General features: G+C 44.0%; 1 protein-coding gene across 2 annotated transcripts in view; it reads right to left on the minus strand.

Annotated features, from left to right (window-relative positions):
- Nucleotides 1–19,958, minus strand: part of ARHGAP18 (Rho GTPase activating protein 18) — a 216,496-nt gene that overhangs the window by 122,584 nt on the left and 73,954 nt on the right. The window contains exon 1 of one of the 2 annotated variants that reach the window (XM_082249092.1): nucleotides 13,732–13,913. The exons of the other annotated variant lie outside the window; for it this stretch is intronic. Coding sequence (XP_082105218.1) covers nucleotides 13,732–13,820 — 89 coding nt within the window. The 5' untranslated portion in view covers nucleotides 13,821–13,913. Of the gene's footprint in view, nucleotides 1–13,731; nucleotides 13,914–19,958 lie in introns of those variants that run through there. 2 annotated transcript variants of the gene reach the window in all.

The raw sequence follows: 19,958 nt of genomic DNA on the forward strand, positions 1-19,958 counted from the left end.
TTCCCTGTGTTTTTTCTTTTCTGAGCATGCCCAGTCTTTCAAATCTGCTGTCTGTCGGCCGAATTCTGTACTGACTGGCGAACAATCGGCCGTTCTGGTGTCGGCCTACAAAAATTTTAATGCTTGCACGACAGATTCTGTTCGGCCGAAAGTGCGCTGTCGGCTGTCGGAAGCATCATACTAACAAGCCTACAATCAGCCAATCGGTCGTTGGCCGAATCTTTACGGCCGACAATCGGTACGTGTGTACGGGCCTTTTGAAACCTTCTAAAATGTATTAAGGCTCGTTGTAATGACTCTAGGACTTTGGTGCCAAACAAGTGTCCCTTTGAGACTTCCTTTGCAGTCTTTCGGCACAAGCATTCAACAGTCTGCAATTTCCCCCCTAAAGCCTCGTACACACGCACAGATTGTTGGCCAACTGATCGGGCAACTTTTGTCCAGTGTTGTTTGTTGGTTGAAATGTGCTCTAGACTTGCACTGGACTTTTGTTGGCCAACAAAAACCAACTTCAGAAGTGATGTCATGTTCTGGTTGACTTTCAGTGTGTTTTTTCTTCTCTGAGCATGCCCAGTCTTGCTCATCTGATTTTTGTCTACCGAAATCTGTACTGACTGAGGAACAATCGGCCGTTCTTTGTTGGCCAACAAAAATTTTATAGCATGCACACCAGATTTTTTTCGGCCGAAAATTCGCAGTTGGTTGTCGGAAGCATCATACTAACAAGCCAACAATCGGCAGATCGGACGTTGGCCAACAATTTACGGCCAACAATCTGTGCGTGTGTACGGGGCTTAAGTGGTGCTCTATGAGACCTGATCAACATGTCTTTAACCTTACCTGTGGCTCTGTATCATGAGCCATTTCTGGGAATGACTTGAAACATCTGGCACGAATGAGGAGCAGAAAGTGCACTCTTCTTCAGTGCTTCAAGAGACCCCCCTTTGTTTTAGCTTTAGGCTCAATATCTCTGCTGTAAGCATCAGCAAATTGACTTCAGGATGTACAACTGAAGCTTGACAAATGAGATCTGACCTCAAGGAAAAGAGCAGCTGGACCTTCCTGGACAGACTTGGCATTGGGAATCTAGTATATTTGGCCTTCACATGCACAATGAGAAACAGACTTGTCTTTACTATGCTGCTTCGGTGGACCTTTGGGAATCAGTAAAACCACAGAGAATGCATTAGCCAGGAAATAATTTCAAGTGTCAGCCAGAGCAGCATTCTCAAAGGTTTGATCTTTTCCATTTAGGAAAAAAAAATTCTTGACCTATACTTTCTTTTGTTTTGTGAATAGATGCATCTAAAGTGAGTCATTTTGCCTTGATCTTTTGAAACCCATCGCTTTCAACACATCTGTCTGTAGGATCTGGAAAGGGCCTTGAAAAGTCACCCACAGAATTCAACCGCCACTGTAGGTGGACTGATGATACAAAATGCAGAGTCTTTGATTCCTCTCACACCACAGACTAAACCTTAGAATTTATACACAACCGTAGAGATTTTTTTTTTCCCAAAAACACTAGGGTTTATATAATGATACAGAACTCCCGTAAAGACTAGTTCACACCATAATACTCAAGCATTTTTTTAGACAGGCATTTACACATGTTTTTAATGTGTTGGATATGCATTCCATATCAAATTTACATATTCGCCAGCACACCACAGATCCCCAATTACATCCAAATCTATATTGAAGAATGATCAAATCACAGAAGTCGTGCAATGTTTCAGAGCCACGCAGGACCCTTTCGTCAGGCATTGGATGTGATGAAGTGCATTCCATTGAATGTTTTTTTTTTTTTTTTTTCCTTTGACTGCTTAGCATATTAAGGATCCCCCTTGAATTTATGTGTGTTCTGTTAAAAAAAAAAAATGCATGTGGCTGTACTTTTTTTTTTTTTAAAGCACTGGAACTGAACGTAGTGGTATGAACTAAGGTGATTGGAAAACACAGATTTTACTGTGCATGCCTCCAGGAGATGGATTTAAACAGGATACCTGATAGCATCTGGTGTAAACAAGCTCTGAAAAGGAAAGGTATAGCCACAGGTTTTGCCTATATGTCTCCTGAGGATCACAGGAGTGTACTTCGTTCTGCACTCTTGTCACCCTACAGCAGGCTAAACTCCGCTGTTGGCTTACATCACTGAGCTGATCCAGGGCCTGTAAAGATCCCGACTTTCTTGTTGGGATCTACCCAGATGCCTGGACTGTCCGCTGGCTCAGCCTCTCAGCTTGCTGGTGAGAGCCTGACCCAGCCACTCTTGTCCCCTCCACAGCCCACCACTCCAGTGAGCTAAATGGGTCTCTGTTCACTGGAGACTGAGAACTGAGTGATCAGTGGTCTTATAGCTCAGTGGTATTATAGCACGGCAGCCTCTGACGAAGTCGTGATGACGAAACGCATCAGGGCGGGACTATGCGGATACCAGAAGCTCGTGTACTCAACCCAACAATCACCGCGATCGATCGAGGGATACCAGCGAGTGGTGAGGGAGAACATGTAAGCTGTGCAGTATTTACAGATATAATCCAATGCTCTGTTTTTTTATTACCTTTGTAGGGGTGTTTTAAAAAGTTGGGAGTTTGCATTGGGAATACATTTATAACAGGATTACGCTATGGAGTATGTTTCTTTTATGGCATGAGAGAAATTGGGACAGGAGAATGATCTTATATGTCTTCTTGTGGATAAAGAGTCCAATGATTATAAAAAAGGAGTTCTGCGCTACGGTAAAAGGGCAGAAAAGGGCTGCAGCCTCCCTCAGATGTAACCAAAGGTTAGATCAATTAATAAAAATTGGAGTAAGGGGTGAGGGAATATGGCGCTGCCTGGGGGAAAGGGGTGTAAAGGGAGGTACAGTAAACCCCCCTCCATTGCGGGGGTTACGTTCCGGACCCAGCCGCGAAAAGTGAAATTCCGCGAAATAGAAAAACCCTATTACAATGCATTGTAGGCATGTTTTTTTTACTATCACTGTACGTGTAAAAGCATTTTAAGGTCTTTAAACACACTTTTAAAACAATAGAAACTCATTTAAACACATAAAAGATACTGAGAGACATAGCAAGAGCTATGGAAAACACAAAAATATTTCATTTTTAATGATTTATATAGTAAAATAACATTACAAAATAAAAAAAAACGCAATATACCGGGACCGCAAAAACTGAACCGCGATGGAGCGGGGGTTTACTGTATACAACTCAGTAGGAGTGGAGTGGTATATGTAATGCCTAATGGATGTAATGAACAGAAATCCATATATAGATAAACCATAAAAATGAAAATCCAATGAATAATAATAATAGTAATAGTAGTAATAAATAAGAATATAACAATAATGTATAAAGTGACTGGTGCTAATAGGTGCAGCAGGCTGGGCAACCTGGGTGTGCGCCCAGTAAAGTATCTATGTGACACAAATTGCACAAAAGCAAGATTCTAATAAGTATGTTAATACCAGTGATATAAAGTGGCTGTGCAAATGAAGTGCAACACTCTGGGTATTACAAATGAAGACCCAGTAGTAGTGACTGAGTGCATAAGTATAGTAGAAAATAATCAAAATGGCTTCAATACAAAAAATACTCTCCGAGAATATATGCAATCATTAGTGACTCAATGGTGCAGAAATATATATATATATATATATATATATATATATATATATATACACACACATACACATACATACAGTATATATATAAGTGACCAGTGCAGTAAATCAAATATCTAAAGAAATCAATTAAATGGAGAGATTAAAATAGGGGTGAGAATCCAGATATGATACTAGTGACTAAAGGCCCGTACACACGATACGAAAATCGGAAGGAAGGAAAATTTAGTCCGATGAACGATCTGCCGATTTTCGGATTGTTAGTATAGTGCTTTCGACAGCTGATTACGGATTTTCGGAGGACAAAAACTGGATGTAGAGGCTATAAAATGTTTATCTTTACGTCAACACAACGTCCGATATTCGTTTAATTAGTACAGTTTTCGTCCAAAAAAAATCGTAAGAGCAAGACTAGGCATGCTTAGAAACGAAAGAACACATACAAAGCAATTCAACACATGACATCACTTCTGAAGTTGAATTCTGTCGTACGGGAATTTTCGTATGAAAGTAACCTCTTCACTTTCCACATGAGACTAGCATGCAACAAAAATCAGACAACAGATCGTTCGATAATCTGAACGTGTGTACGGGGCTTAAGTATAGTATGGAGTGAGTAGTGAATAAATCACAGTAAATAGTCCATAATCTTGTGGGTATCCAGTGGTACAGTTAGTTTTTGTGCGATAATTCCCAGACTAATACTTGGGGGGGTGATGTTGTGTTGTTTGAGTGCTCGTGGCCTCTCTAGTATTCGATGCACTCACCAGAAATCTCAACCCCACACAGGGGTATTAGTCAGAGATATATACACGGGGGGGGGGGGGGGGTTACTGTATAGGGAAGCCAGAAAACATTCACAGCCCTTCACTTTTTCAACATTCTGTTAAGTTACAGCCTTATTCCAAAATGGATTAAATTCATAATTTTCCTCAAAGTTCTGCAACCAATACCCCATAATCACAACGTAAAAGAAGTTTGTTTGAAATCTTTGCACAATCTTTGCAAAAAAAGAAAATCTCATGGACAAAAAAAAAGGTATTCACGGCCTTTGCTCAATACTTTATTGAAGCGCCTGTGGCACCAATAATGCTACAACCTTGGTACACTTTTTTTTGGGCAGTTTCTCCCATTCTTCTTTGCAGGACATCTCAAGCTCCATCAGGTTGGATAGGGAGCGTCGGTGCACTGCACAGTAATTTTCAGATCTCTCCAGAGATGTTTAATGTTCAATCAGGTTCAAGTCTGGGCTCTCAAGGACATTCACAGAGTTGTCCTGTAGCCACTCCTTTGTTATCTTGGTTGTGTGCTTAGGGTTGTTGTCCTGTTAGAAGATGAATCTTCACCCCAGTCTGAGGTTCCGACTGCTCTGGAGCAGGTTTTCATCAAGGATGTCTCTACATTGCTGCAATAATTTTTCCCTCGATCCTGACTAGTCTCCTAGTTCCTGCCGCTAAAAAACATCCCCACGGCATGATGCTGCCACCACTATGCTTCACTGTAGGGATGGTATTGGTTTCCTCCAGACATGACGCTTTCCATTTAGGCCAAAGGGTTCAATCTTTGTTTCATCAGACCAGAGAATTTTGTTTCTCATTATATGAGAGTCCTTCATGTGCCTTCTGGCAAACCCTAGGTGGGCTGTCATGTGCCTTTTACTGAGGAGTGACTTCCGTCTGGGTACTCTACCATACAGACCTGATCGGTGGAGTGCTACAGAGATGGATGTTTTTCAGGAAGGTTCTCCTCTCTTCACAGAGAAATGCTGGTGCACTTTCAGAGTGACCATCGGGTTCTTGGTAACCTCCCTGACTAGGGCCCTTCTCCCCAGATTGCTAAAGGGCCATACACACTATAAGATTTTCTGAAGACTTTTTCCTTCAGATTTACCTTTTCTATGTAGTGCAAGGGCCTGCCAGATTGCATACAAATTGAAAGGTTTGACCTCATATTATATGGTTTTGGTAAGTCTAAAGGAAAAAGTTTTCAGAAAATCTTATAGTGTGTATGGCCCATAAGTTTAGCTGTGTGTCCCACTCTAGGAAGAGTCCTGGTGGTTCCAAACTCCTTCCATTTATGGATGATGGAGACCACTGTGCTCATTGGGACCTTCAATGCTGCAGAAATTTTGCTTTACTCTTCCTCAGATCTGTGCCTTGATACAATCCTGTATCGGAGGTCTACAGCCAACTCCCTGGACTTCATGCACAGTTAACTGCGGGACCTTATATAGACAGGTGTGTGCCTTTCCATTTCATGTCCAATCAACTGAATACATCACAGGTGGACTCCAATCAAGTTGTAGAAACATCTCAAGGATGATCAGCGGAAACAGGCTATACCTGAGCTCCATTTTGATTGTCATGGCAAAAGTTGTGAAAACTTATGTACATTTGATTTTGTTGTTTTTTTTTTATTTTTAATAAATTTGCAAAGATTTCAAACAAACTTCTTTCATGTTGTCCTTATGGGGTATTGTTTGTGGAATTTTGAGGAAAGTAATGAATTGAATTAATTTTGGAAGAAGGCTGTAACATAACAAAATGTGGAATAAGTGAAGCACTGTGAATACTTTCTGAATGCACTGTAAGTCCTGATCTGTTCTGACATTTCTAGAAGCAGAATTCAGCAATGGCGACCTCAATTTTCAGTTAGCACAGGTTTTTTTTATCATTTTAAATATTTGATGGCATCTACTGTAAATGTTGCAGTGCAATGTGTGCCAGATCTTGCGCAACTCTATACAAATATTTATAGATTTGCTTAGACTATAATTGATCCTAGGAGTACAAGATTACATGTTCGTGTCATAGTAAGAGCTTGTTCACATTATTTGCAGTGACCTGTAGTTTTCTGCACCGCTAGAGCACATAGAAAACAATTGTTCTCTATGTGCCCCTCCTGTTCACACAGCGATGTTTGTGTGAGAAGCAGTGCAATGCAGTGTGGAAAAATGCAGCATATTTGCGTTTTTCCACATTGCAGTGCACTGCATGTAACTACACAGCTGTGCAACATACTGTGCTGCTGGGCAGTGACACTGCAAATAAATTATCAGGGGGAAAAAAAGATACAAGCAGTGGAATGTGCTGCTTTACTAGACAGTTAGGAAGGAAAGGAAAGGAATGGAATGAAAAAAATAAAAAAAAGAGAAAAAAGGAGAAAAGAAACCAAAAAAAAAAAAAAAAAAAGAAGGAGGAAAGGAAGGAGAAAAAGAAAAGAAGAGAAAAAAAAGGGGAGGAAAGGATCGAACATAAAGGAAAGGAACAAAAGAAAAAAAAAAAAAGGAGGAAAGGAAAGGAATGAAAAAAAAAAAAAAAGAGAAGGAAAGTAAGGGAAAAAAAAAGGGAGGAAAGGAATAAAAAAAAAAGGAGGAAAGGAATTTAAAATAAAAAAAAAAAAAAAAAAAAAAGGGGAAAAGAATGTAAAAAAAAAAAGAAGGAGGAAATGAACGAAAAAGAAAAAAAAGGGGGAAATGAACGAAAAAGAAAAAAAAGGGGGAAATGAACGAAAAATTTGGAACTGTCAAGTCGCATGACAAATGGCACCGGTTTGAATGGGGGCTTAGCGACAGGAATAAAAGCACATGTTATCTTGCACTTCTTACTGAATACTTTTATCATAATCCAAAAGAAAAAAAAAAAAATTGACAAGCATCCAAAGTACATGATTAAACAACAATATATTGTATATGTGTGCTTTAATCCCAAGTGCACACCTTGCCGCAGAAAACTTTGTCCAGTAAAGCTGGCCATACATGACTAGATTTACGAACATTCGTCTGAAAATTCTCAGTACAATCGATAAATTGACGAATGTTGTCCCCTTCAAACTTATTTGCCTTAAACTTTCCAATTTGGAATGAATGGACTTTCCTGAATGAAAACCGCATACACTGTAAGAAATGAGTTTGCGCATGAAAACTTTTCCATCCTGGTCCTTCATATTTTCTCATCACTGCAGTCAAAAATAAAACAAAGATGAGCTAGGGCCTGTGTTGGATGTTCTTCTGAACCCATGTGTCCTAGCCTGCCCGGAAGCGGTCACCTCTAATGGGCCAATCATCTGCGGTGGGGGAATTTGCTCAATCTCAATATTTGTGGATGATACAAGCTAAGCAGGGCAATAACTTCAGCGCAGGATGTGGAAACCTTACAAAAAAGGCCAAAATAAAATAATGGGAGGTGGACAACTACATGGAAAATAAGGTTTATTGTTGAGAAATGTAAAGTAATGCATTTGGGTGCTAAAAATACGAGCACAAGTTACTTGCTATGGGGAGAACCTCTGAGGGAATCTAGGATGGAAAAGGACCTGGGGGTTCAAGTAGATGACAAGCAATGCCAAGCTGCTGCAAGCAAAGCCAACAGAATACTGGCATGCAATATGGGATTCACTCTAGAAATAAAACCATAATTCTCCCACTCTACCAGACTCTGGTCCGGCCACATCTTGAGTATGCCATCCAGTTCTGGGCACGGGTCCTCAAAGGATGTGCTGGAACTGGAGAGAGAGCCCAGAGAAGGGCAACATATCTAATAAAAGGGATGCCGTGATGGCAAACGTTGGCACCCCAGATGTTTTGGAACCACATTTTCCAAGATGCTCCACTACACTGCAGAGTGCATGAGCATCATGGGATATGTAGTTCCAAAACATCTGGGGTGCCAAGGTTGGCCATCACTTAGGCAGTGATGGTGAACCTTGGCACCCCAGATGTTTTGGGACTACGTTTCCCAGGATACTCCTGTACTCTGCAGTGTAGTTCAGCATCATGAGAAATGTAGTTCCAAAACATCTGGGGTGCCAAGGTTCTCCACCACTGACTTAGAGGATCTCAGCTATGGGGAAAGACTACAAGCATTGAACTTAGGGCTCTTTCACACGGGCGGTCCGATCAGATCCGCCTGTCAGTTTTTTAGGCGGATCTGATCGGATCCTCCATGCAGCTCTATGGGGCAGCGGGTGTCAGCGAAGACACCTCCGCTGACACCCGCTGCCATCCGCATCCGATCCTATCCGTGAAATCCGGACGGATGGAAACCCTATTTTTCCATCCGTTCAGTAATCGGAGCGGAGCGGATCTGATGAGAGCGGACAAGCGGTCCGCTCTCATCCGATCCCCCATAGAGGTGCTGAGACACCTCCCCCTCCGCTCTGCGAGCGGAGACGGAGCTGTCATCCGCCCGGCTCAGCGGGGATCGCGGATCGATCCCCGCTGAGCAACACGGATCCGCCTACGGAGGCGGACCGTGTGAAAGAGCCCTTATTCTTTCTGAAGAGGAGACATTTGAGAGGGGATAGGATAGCGATGTGCAAATACCGTACGGGTGACCCTAGCGTTGGGAAAAAACATTTTAGTGAAATGGAATTTAACCACTTGCCGACCAGTCACGTTGACTATACTGCGGCAAAGTGGCTCCTTCCCGTCCAGCGACGTAGATCTACATCGCTGGACTGCCCCCCTTGTGAGCAGCACGCGCGAGCCACCGGATGCTCGCTCCCGCTGTATTCAGTTACAGCGGGCGTTGGGCCAGGGGAGGAGCGGCGGTGATCACCGCCGCTCTTCCCCTATCGTCGGGGAATCGAGTCTGGAGATCCGCCCGCTTGTGTAAAAAAAGCGAGCGGATCTCCTAAGTGAAAGACAGGGTCAGATTGCAGGGTTCAGCATAGCTGAATCTGCGATCTGTCCCTGTGTCACTCAGTCACCTCCCCCCACACACGTCAGTAAGCACCAGGCATACATTAACCCCTTGATCACCAATAAAATTAACCCCTTCCCTGCCAGTGTCATTTCTACAGTAACAGTGCATATTTATAGCACTATAAAAAAAAAAAAAAAAAAAAAAAAAAAAAAAATCGCAGATCGCCGCCATTACTCGTTAAAAAAAAAAAAAAAAAAAAAAAAAACACACCAAAAATGACAGAAATCTTTCCCTTGGTTAATAAACGCAATAACTTTTGCGCAAACAAAGCAAAATATGCTTATTGTGATTTTTTTTACCAAAAATATGTAGCAGAAAACAAATTGGCCTAAAATGATAAAAAAATTGGATTTTTACATTTTTTTGGGGGGGAATTTCATATAAAAAAATGTGAAAAATATTGTTATTTTTTCAAAATTGTCGCAACGTGGCCATTCACTGAAATTGGAAGAGATGAGGTTTAAAGAGGAGTTCCACCCATTTTTAATAGGTTGGAATACATAGATCTATGTAATCCCCTTTAAAACGGCTTTTACCAATGGAAACTTTTTTTTTTTTGCTAGTAAATACCTTAATTTCCGCTTTATTCCTCCTCTCCTTACTTCCGGGTCCGATCGGCGATGACGTCATTCGGCGATTCGCAGTGTCTGCTGGGATGTATTCTATTCCAGAAATCTCGCAGTAGCTGTATCTGTACTGAGCCGTGCCTGCCCCGCCTCCGCCCCGCCTCTGCCCCGCCTCCTCTCATTGAGTTGCATTGTATGAATGTATTAAGGCCGTTCTCTGCCCCGCCTCCGCCCCGCCTCCTCTCATTGAGTTGTATTGCATACAACACAACTCAATGAGAGGATGCGGGGCGGGGCGGAGGCGGGGCAGAGAACAGCCTTAATACATTGCATACAATACACCTCAATGAGAGGAGGCGGGGCGGAGGCGGGGGCGGAGGCGGGGCAGGCACGGCTCAGTACAGATACAGCTACTGCGAGATTTCTGGAATAGAATACATCCCAGCAGACACTGCGAATCGCCGAATGACGTCATCGCCGATCGGCCCCGGAAGTGAGGAGAGGAGGAATAAAGCAGAAATTAAGGTATTTACTAGCAAAAAAAAAAAAGTTTCCATTGGTAAAAGCCGTTTTAAAGGGGATTACATAGATCTAAAGTTCCAAAAATGGGTGGAACTCCACTTTAACATCAAACTGTGTAGAGGGTTGTTTACTGTCAGAGCGGTAAGGGTGTGGAATTCTCTTCCACAAGCAGTGGTGTCAGCAGGGAGCATTGATAACTATTAGATGGGCACCTTAACAACCACAACATACAGGGGTATACAATGTACTCTTGACATAAACACACTGTCTCTCACACACCACAGGTTGAACTGAATGGGCTGGTGTCTTTTCCCCCCTTACCAACTATGTATACATGGCCCTTGTACAAGTCTGGCTGCAGGACCTGAAATATCCCCCAGGTGGACCAGATTGGACCATTACAGGTGACAACTTCCTTGCAGGCTCGAATGCATGGGTTCAGAAGATCATCACCATCACAACACCCTCGAGCTCACCTCTACTAATACGGTAATTAGATGATCCAACTAATATTATTACAGCAGTAGTAACCCTAAACATTTTTGTAATGGATGCCCCCCCAGCGGTTTTGTGCCATATTATGCACCACATACTAGCACCCTTTCAGCCCTGGTTCACATTGATACAGTGCAGAAAACACAGCAATTCCTGTGCATTTTCTGCACCGCATAGCAATCACACTGTGTTCATGCGATCTGCTGCGGGTGTCAATTAAAAAGGTTAACATACACCCCAAAAGGGGGTAATTTTTTTTTTTTTTTTTTTTTTAACATGGGGTCCTATGGAACACGTTCACATCAATGCATTTTTGTGCCGCTGCGTTTTTGGAAAGGGTCAGGGACTTTTTTAAATGCAAAACGGTGCTTTTTTTCCCCCCTATTTGGTTCAATAGACTTCAATGGAGAAGCTGCAGAAAAACATGCAGTGCGTTTTTACCACAATTTGCATTTTTTAATCTGCCCAACAACAAATTTGCCCAAAAAATAAATGCTAAAAGCGAATTGCAGCAAAAGTAAATACATTTTAAATAAATGGCATCTTGGGGTACTATTAACAATGAAATCGCACCCAAACGTGCATTTTTTTTAGCGTGTTCTAGAATTGCGTGATTCTGTAACACTTATATGTGAAAGGGGCCTGAGACTTGGACGCCTGCAATTGCTTTGTAGCGTGATGCAGAAAAGCGCTGTGGATCTAGTGGGTTTCCCTCATCGCATGTGAACCAGGGCTGACACCTGCTGCAGATCGCATGGATGCCGTGCGATTTCTTTGCAATGTGACGCAGAGAAACGCAGTAAATCTTGTGCATTTCCTGCATGGCAGCAGTGTGAACCAGGGCTGACACCTGCAGCAGATCGCATGGACGCCGTGCGATTGCTTTACAGCGCGATGCAGAAAAATACAGTGGATCTTGTGCATTTCCCGCATTGCATCAGTGTGAACATGGGCTAATTCCCTCATCAGATCGCATGGGCGTCATGCAATTACTCTGCAGGGTGATGCAGAGAAATGCAGTAAATCTTGTGCATTCCACGCATGGCAGCAGTGTGAACCAGGGCTGACACCCACAGCAGATCGCATGGACGCAGTGCAATTACTTTGCCGTGCGATGCAGAAAAACGCAGAAAATCTTGTGCATTTCCCGCATGCCATCAGTGTGCGATTATTTTGCAATGTGATACAGATAAACGCAGTAAATATCGTGCATTTTACGCACGGCATCAGTGTAAACCAGGGCTGACACCCGCAGCAGATCGCACGGATGCTGTGCGATGTGGAGAAACACAGTGAATCTTGTGCATTTCCCGCATGGCATCTGTGTAAACCAGGGCTGACACCTACAGCAGATCGCATGGACGCAGTGCGATTACTTTGCCGTGCGATGCAGAAAAACGCAGCAAATCTTGTGCATTTCCCGCATGCCATCAGTGTGAACTAGAGCTGACACTTGCAGCAGATCGCACGGACCCCATGCGATTACTTTGCAGTGCGATGCAGAAAAACGCAGTAAACCTTGTGCATTTTCCGCAGGGCATCAGTGTGAACCAGAGCTGACACCCACAGAAGATTGCATGGACGCTGAGCGATTACTTTGCGATGCGGAAAAACGCAGCAAATCTTGTGCATTTCCCACATGCCATCAGTGTGAACCAGAGCTGACACTTGCAGCAGATCGCACAGACCCTGTGCAATTACTTTGCAGTGCGATGCAGAAAAACGCAGTAAATCTTGTGCATTTTCCGCAGGGCATCAGTGTGAGTCCCGGTTCACATTATTGCGGCTGCGGAGATCGCATGTAATTCGGAGCGCACTGCATGCGATCTCATGTGCGGATGCGAATTCAGCCATACACTTTGTATGGCTGAATTTGCACTGTATCCGCGCCAAAGACGATCGCGCCATCAGGATCTGTGCGAACTGTCAGATCGCACTGCGATTATGCCATCAAACTGGGGGTGTCGTTAACATTTAATTGACACCCCCTGCGTATCGTATATGGCAGTGTGAACTGCCAGATGTGCGGATGCGATGCGGGAACAGGCTGCGAATTCGCAGCCTTCCCGCATCGCACAAGTGTGAACCGAGCCTAAACCAGAGCTGACACCCACAGCAGATTGCATGGATGCTGTGCAATTAACTTTGCAGCGCGATGCCGAAAAACGCAGCGAATCTAGTGCATTTCCCGCATGCCATCAGTGTGAACCAGAGCTGACACCCACAGCAGATCGCGTGGACGCCGTGCGATTACTTTGCAGTGCGATACAGAGAAACGCAGCAAATCTTGTGCATTTTGCGCATCGCATGTGAACCAGGGCGGAAACGAAAAGCAATTTTTCTACTAGCGCAGGGCTAGTTCTAGGAGCAGGCAGCGCAGAATCAGATGTAGATGTCAGTGCCATTATTATCTATAAGCAGACACATCCACTTCCAGACAGGTACACACACCTCCAATCACCAGGTGACATCCATTCACAAACTAAGGGCAGAGGAAGAAGTGCAAAGTTTACAAACATCTTCTACATTCACTCTACAATCCAACAACATCCTAGACTTTATTATGATACAAACCAAGGAAGTCAATGCTGACAGCTCTAGAAAAGAATCAAATATTAGTAGAAACAAGAAGATACAACAAAGAAACTCTGGCAAGTCTACACGATGTGTCTGCACCCTTGGATGGCGGAGGATAGGGGTAGTAGTAGATCCATAGTATATAGGATCTATAGTACACACACATTCATTGATCAGCCTGCACAGCCCATGCAGCTGCTCCCTGTCCTCCCAGCAAGGATCTCCTGCTATCTCTTACCTTCTAGGGGAGAGCTTTGAAGAATCCTTATTACCGGCATGGTAAGCTGTCAGGACTACTCCTTGGCTACTATGAGGCCTCCAGCTCATGGTGTGTCCAGCATAATGTCTTCAATAGATATAGATAGCACTTGTTCCTGTCTGCCTCCTGGCAACTCCACTGTGACAGCTCCTCCTCCTCCACTACCATCATCATAGAAGGTAATAAGAGCAGGGAGGAGCCGGATCACTCTGCTTCCTCATACACAACAATGACTCACTCCTCATTACCTGTGTGTGCTCATCTCCTTCCACTGACACCTCTCATCTACATAATGTACACACAACCCATAGACAATCAGCTGTCTCTACTGTCTGATCACAAACAAAACCCCATCTATGTCACCATACATTATGCAATCTGATTGTACAATCTCCTTTAACCCATGTTCATGTTGGAGTGATTTGACAGGTCAAATCGCATCCTATTGCCAGCAATCGCACTGTTCAAATCTTGTCATGCTGCATCACAGACATCCCATAGACATGGAAAATGAGCTGCCGTTACTGTCTGATCACAAAAATCGGTGTCACCATACACTATTTATTCTGATTGTACAATCTCCTTTAACCCCCGTTTACATTGAAGTGATTTGACAGGTCGCATCCTATTGCCAGCAATCGTACTTTTCAAATCTTGTCATGCCGCATCACAGACATCCCATAGACATGGAAAATGAGCTGCCTCTACTGACTGATCACAAAAATCTGTGTCACCATACACTATTCAATCTGATTGTACAATCTCCTTTACCTCCATTTACATTGGAGTGATTTGACAGGTCAAATCACGAGACAAGTCGCAGCCTACTGCCAGCAATCGCACTCTTCGAATCTTGCTGTACCGCATCACAGACAACCCATAAACATAGAAAATGAGCAGCCTCTACTGTCTAATCAAAAAAATCTGTCACCATACTCTATTCAATCTGATTGTACAATCTCCTTTAGCTGCCGTTCACATTGGAGTGATTTGACAGGTCAAATCACGAGACAAGTCGCAGCCTACTGCCAGCAATCGCACTCTTCGAATCTTGCCGCACCGCATCACAGACAACCCATAGACACAGAAAATGAGCCGCTTCTACTGTCCGATGACAAAAATCTGTGTCACCATACACTATTTATTGTGATTGTACAATCTCCTTTACCTCCATTTACATTGGAGTCATTTGATGCGACAAGTCGCATCCTATTGCCAGCAATCGCACTGTTCACATCTTGCAGTGCCGCATCACTTTGAAAAAGCAGTTCCTGCACTACTTTTGCAGATTTTGGCAAACACCAAATTTGTAATACCATTACACCAACAGTTCCAGAGGTCATTACCTTTGTAATCAGCAGCAGCTCTTTCCACTTAGTTGTAATTGCATTCACACTGAGAACTTTTTCCTTAGCCCGGGTATACACACACGTATCATGAAAAATGAGCTGCTACTGTCTGATCACAAAAAAAACCCCATCTATGTCACCATACACTATGCAATCTGATTGTACAATCTCATTTAGCCCCCGTTTACATTGGAGTCTTTTTGACAGGTCAAATCGCATGACAAGTCGCATCCTATTGCCAGCAATGGCACTTTTTAAATCTTGCGGCGCCGCATTATTTTGGAAAAGTAGTTCCTGCTGATTTCGGGTGCGACTTGCAGAGGCATTTGTGTGTGAAGCCGCACAGATGTCTTCAAAGTCGCACTGACCTGTGGCTTTGAAATCGTGCGTTTTCAGATGAGGTCGCACCATTTCAGAGCCGCAGTCAATGTGTAATGGGGCTCACGCTGGCCATACACGTATAGATTTTCAGACGGAAATTTTTGTTTTAAGAAAATCTGTTTGATTTTCTAATCGTTGGTGGGGTGATGTCTGTTTTTGACTGCAGTGATCGGAAAATTCGAAGGCACAGGAAGGAAAACTTTTCTTGTGCTGGCCTTATACTTATAGATTTTTGGATGAGAATGTTTGTAGAACATTCGTACAAAAATTCTTTGAATGTTCGATGAATGGACAAATGTCATTCGAAAATTGTCTTTTGCTTTTAACCACTTGCCGACTGCCGCACGACTATATTCTGCGGCAGTCAGCCCCCTACAGGCAAAGTGACGTACCAGTACGTCACTCGCCCACGAGCCTGTAGGTGGCGCGCTCCCGCTCGTTCCCTGCCATCCCCGCGCGTGTGACCGGCGGCTCCGATGTCCGCCGGCCACTCGCGATCTCCCGCAGGAGAGGGAGAAAGACAGACGGCTGATATAAATACAGCCGTCTGTCATTCTCCCTTAGATCATGACAGAGGGTATGCGATCCTGTTCTGTAGGATTGTATGTCTCTGTGATGATCTAACAAGCCACGCCCCCTGACAGTTAGAATCACACCCCTAGGGACACACTTAACCCCTTGATCACCAATAAAGTTAACCCCTTCCCAGCCAGTGTCATTTTGACAGTAAAAGTGCATATTTATAGCACTGATTACTGTAGTAATGTCACTGGTACTCCCAAAAGTGTCAAAAATGTCAGTCAGGGGTCCAATCTGTCCGCCGCAATGTCACAGTCCAGCAAAAAATATCGCAGATCGCCGCCATTACTAGTTAAAAAAAAAACAATAAAAATGACATAAATCTTTTTCCCTAGTTAGTAAACGCAATAACTTTTGCGCAAACCAATCAAAATACGCTTATTGCGATTTTTTTTTACCAAAAATATGTAGCAGAAATCAAATTGGCCTGAAATGTTAAAAAATTTTAGATTTTTACATTTTTTTTGGAGAATTTCATATAAAAAAGAAAGGGGAAAATATTGTTATTTTTTCAAAATTGTCGCTCTTTTTTTGTTTATAGCGCAAAAAATAAAAATCGCACAGGTGGTCAAATACCACCAAAAGAAAGCTATGTTTGTGGGGAAAAAAGGACGTCAATTTAATTTGGGTACAACATCGCACAACCGCGCAATTGTCTGTTAAAGTCACGCAAGTCAAGTGCCGAATTGCAAAATAGGCCCTGGTCTTTGAGCAGCCAAATCCTCCGGGGCTTAAGTGGTTAACATTCAATTTTAAAATGAATGTCATTTCTGAGCAATAACCAAATACACTGCCCGGAAATTTCTTTAAATTGACTTCAATTTGAAGTATTTGATTTGTTATTTTTATTTATTTGATCATTTTATTAGATTAAGTGCCAGTTCACACTAGCACGACTTGTCAGCCTGGCAAGTCGCGCACCGTCGCGGTCATTGAGTAGTACAGGACCGGTTCTAATAGGAGTGACACAAGTCGCTCCGACTTAGAAAAAGGGTCCCTTACTACTTCGGCGACTTGCATTGACTTCCATTATGTGAAGTCCGTGCAAGTCGCGCCGCACGCGACTTCACAGGTCGCCCCCTAAGTCGGAGCGACCTAATGTGAACGGGGGCTTACCATCATCTATGTAGCTAGCCTGAATTGACATCAACTGAATGGATTGTTTATGTTTGTCCTCATGTTACATAACTTTGTTAAAGCTAAAGGTCACTCAAAGCTATGCCTTTGAAGGTCTACCGGTAATAAATGCCTTAGTGCCGGTTCACACTGGTGTGCTGCGGGAAACCCTGCGGTTCAGTGGGGTTTCTCACGGCGCACCAGAATCGCACACTGGTTACACTGACATCTGCGAACCACTGGGGGGTGTTAATGTAAAGTTAATGATACCCCCAGATCGGTTCGCAGATCACAGTGCACACTGTCAAATGGTACAGGAATCAAATTGCATGCGATCCGATTCCATTGTGGACCAAAAAATAGGATGTCGTACTATTTTGGTGCAAATGCGATTTCAGCCATACAGTTTGATTTTGAGGATGCCCTGCTGCAATAAATATACGTGGGGCAGTCCAGAAGAGGTTAAACATGTAAGATGGGATAGGTAGGAGGATGGAGGGGGGAAATATCTTTTTGGGGGGGGTTTGTTTGTTTTTTTTTTTGTTTGTTTTTTTTTCCATTCAGCCTGCTTACCTATTGGTAGACCTAAGTGCCGGTTCACACATATGCAATTGGCACCGTACTGCTGTGCAAATCACATGCGATATCTGTGCAATGCAAATGCAGCCATACAGATTGCATGGCTGAATTCACATCGCATTTGGACCAAAATCGCACAGAACCCTTTTTTTTGGTCCGCACCAGAATGGGATTGCATGGGTGTTCACACTTATGCGATATGATCCCTGTCCAAATTGACAGTTCGCACTGCGATATGCAAACTAATCTGGGGGTGTCGTTAACATTGTATTGACACTCCCAGCAGTTCCCATATGGCAGTGTGAACTGCTTGCGAGTTGGGTGCGATGTGCAGTGGATTCGCAGAGTTCCCGCATTGCACCCGTGTGAACGGCACTAAGGCTGGCCATACACTATGCAATTTTCTTGTTCAACTTTCCTTTAGATTTACCAAAACCATGTAATATAGGGTCAAACCTAAACACTTTCAATTTGTATGCAATCAGACAGGTCCTTGCACTACATAGTTTAAGGTAAATCTAAAGGAAATTGAATAAGAAAATTGTATAGTGTATGGCCAGCCTAAAGGAGATTGTACAATCATATTGTAGCATGTATGGCCAGTATAACTGCTGTTTGTGCAGCTACATACAGTGACAGCTCCTCTCTGCATGTCATTACTTTGCAGAGGCTGAGCGGCCGCCACTATTTGCATACACCTGAAATCACAGGAGCAAGACTCTGCTGATTCTTGCTGCTGGAATCCGGTGTATACCTCTAATCGCCCTAAAGGTGACCATAATCTATGCAAATTTCACCAAGAGCCGATCGTCACACCCAAATCCTTCAATTGGAAATATTTTGGGCTAGCAGCAGCTGAGTCCAATGCAATACAATAGTCACAGGTTTGAAATAACAAAACTTAACTCTTTGAGGACACACGGACAGAGGATTCCTAAGGGACAGTTCACACCATAGAAATGCAGTCTGCATGCGTTCCAGATGCTTTTGTACATGCGTGTTTTTGGTGCAGTCCAGTGCATCCCCCCCCCCCACTCTTTTTTCTTAACCTTAAATCAGGATTTGTGTGTTCCACTGCGTTTTTGGTGCATTTAGGTGCGTTCCAGCGCATTTTTGATACATTTTACAGCATTCCAGTACAGGAAAAATGCAGCATGTTCTACTTTTTTTTCTGGAACTGGAACTGCAAGCGCCAGTGTAAACGATGCCATTGGAAACCGTATAACTTTCCATGCATTTTTGATGCAGAAAAAAAACGCACTGGACTGCATGTGCTGTGAACTGGCCCTAAAGCTGGATACACTCTACACAACGTTTGTTGTTAGATTTCCTTTAGATTTACCTTCAACTATGTAGTGCGAGGGCCGGCCTGATTGCGTACAAATTGAAAGTGTTTAGATTTGACCCAGAGGCGTAACTAGAACCTTCAGGGCCCCGGTGCAAGAAACCATGAAGGGCCCCCCCGGACCCCTGGCCGGGGCCCTCCCTTCAAGCCCGGGGCTCTTCCCACTGATCCTGGGGTCCTTTACTCTGCTTGCGGGGTCCTTTATTGCGGTCCCACAGCGGGTCCCTTTCACAAGTTTTGCAGTGGGCCCCCTTCCTGCCATCTTGGAGCCTCCCCACGGTGGTGGAATGCCAGGGCCCGGTTGCAAGTGTGACCTTTGCAATCCTGGAAGTTCACTCACTGGTGTCAGACCAGACCAGACCAGACCAGACCAGACCAGACCAGACCAGACCAGACCAGACCAGACCAGACCAGACCAGACCAGACCAGACCAGACCAGACCAGACCAGACCAGACCAGACCAGACCAGACCAGACCAGACCAGACCAGACCAGACCAGACCAGACCAGACCAGACCAGACCAGACCAGACCAGACCAGACCAGACCAGACCAGACCAGACCAGACCAGACCAGACCAGACCAGACCAGACCAGACCAGACCAGACCAGACCAGACCAGACCAGACCAGACCAGACCAGACCAGACCAGACCAGACCAGACCAGACCAGACCAGACCAGACCAGACCAGACCAGACCAGACCAGACCAGACCAGACCAGACCAGACCAGACCAGACCAGACCAGACCAGACCAGACCAGACCAGACCAGACCAGACCAGACCAGACCAGACCAGACCAGACCAGACCAGACCAGACCAGACCAGACCAGACCAGACCAGACCAGACCAGACCAGACC

The sequence above is a fragment of the Pelophylax lessonae genome (genome assembly GCF_965119305.1).
Source record: "Pelophylax lessonae genome assembly, chromosome: 3".
NCBI classification, from domain to species: domain Eukaryota; kingdom Metazoa; phylum Chordata; class Amphibia; order Anura; family Ranidae; genus Pelophylax; species Pelophylax lessonae.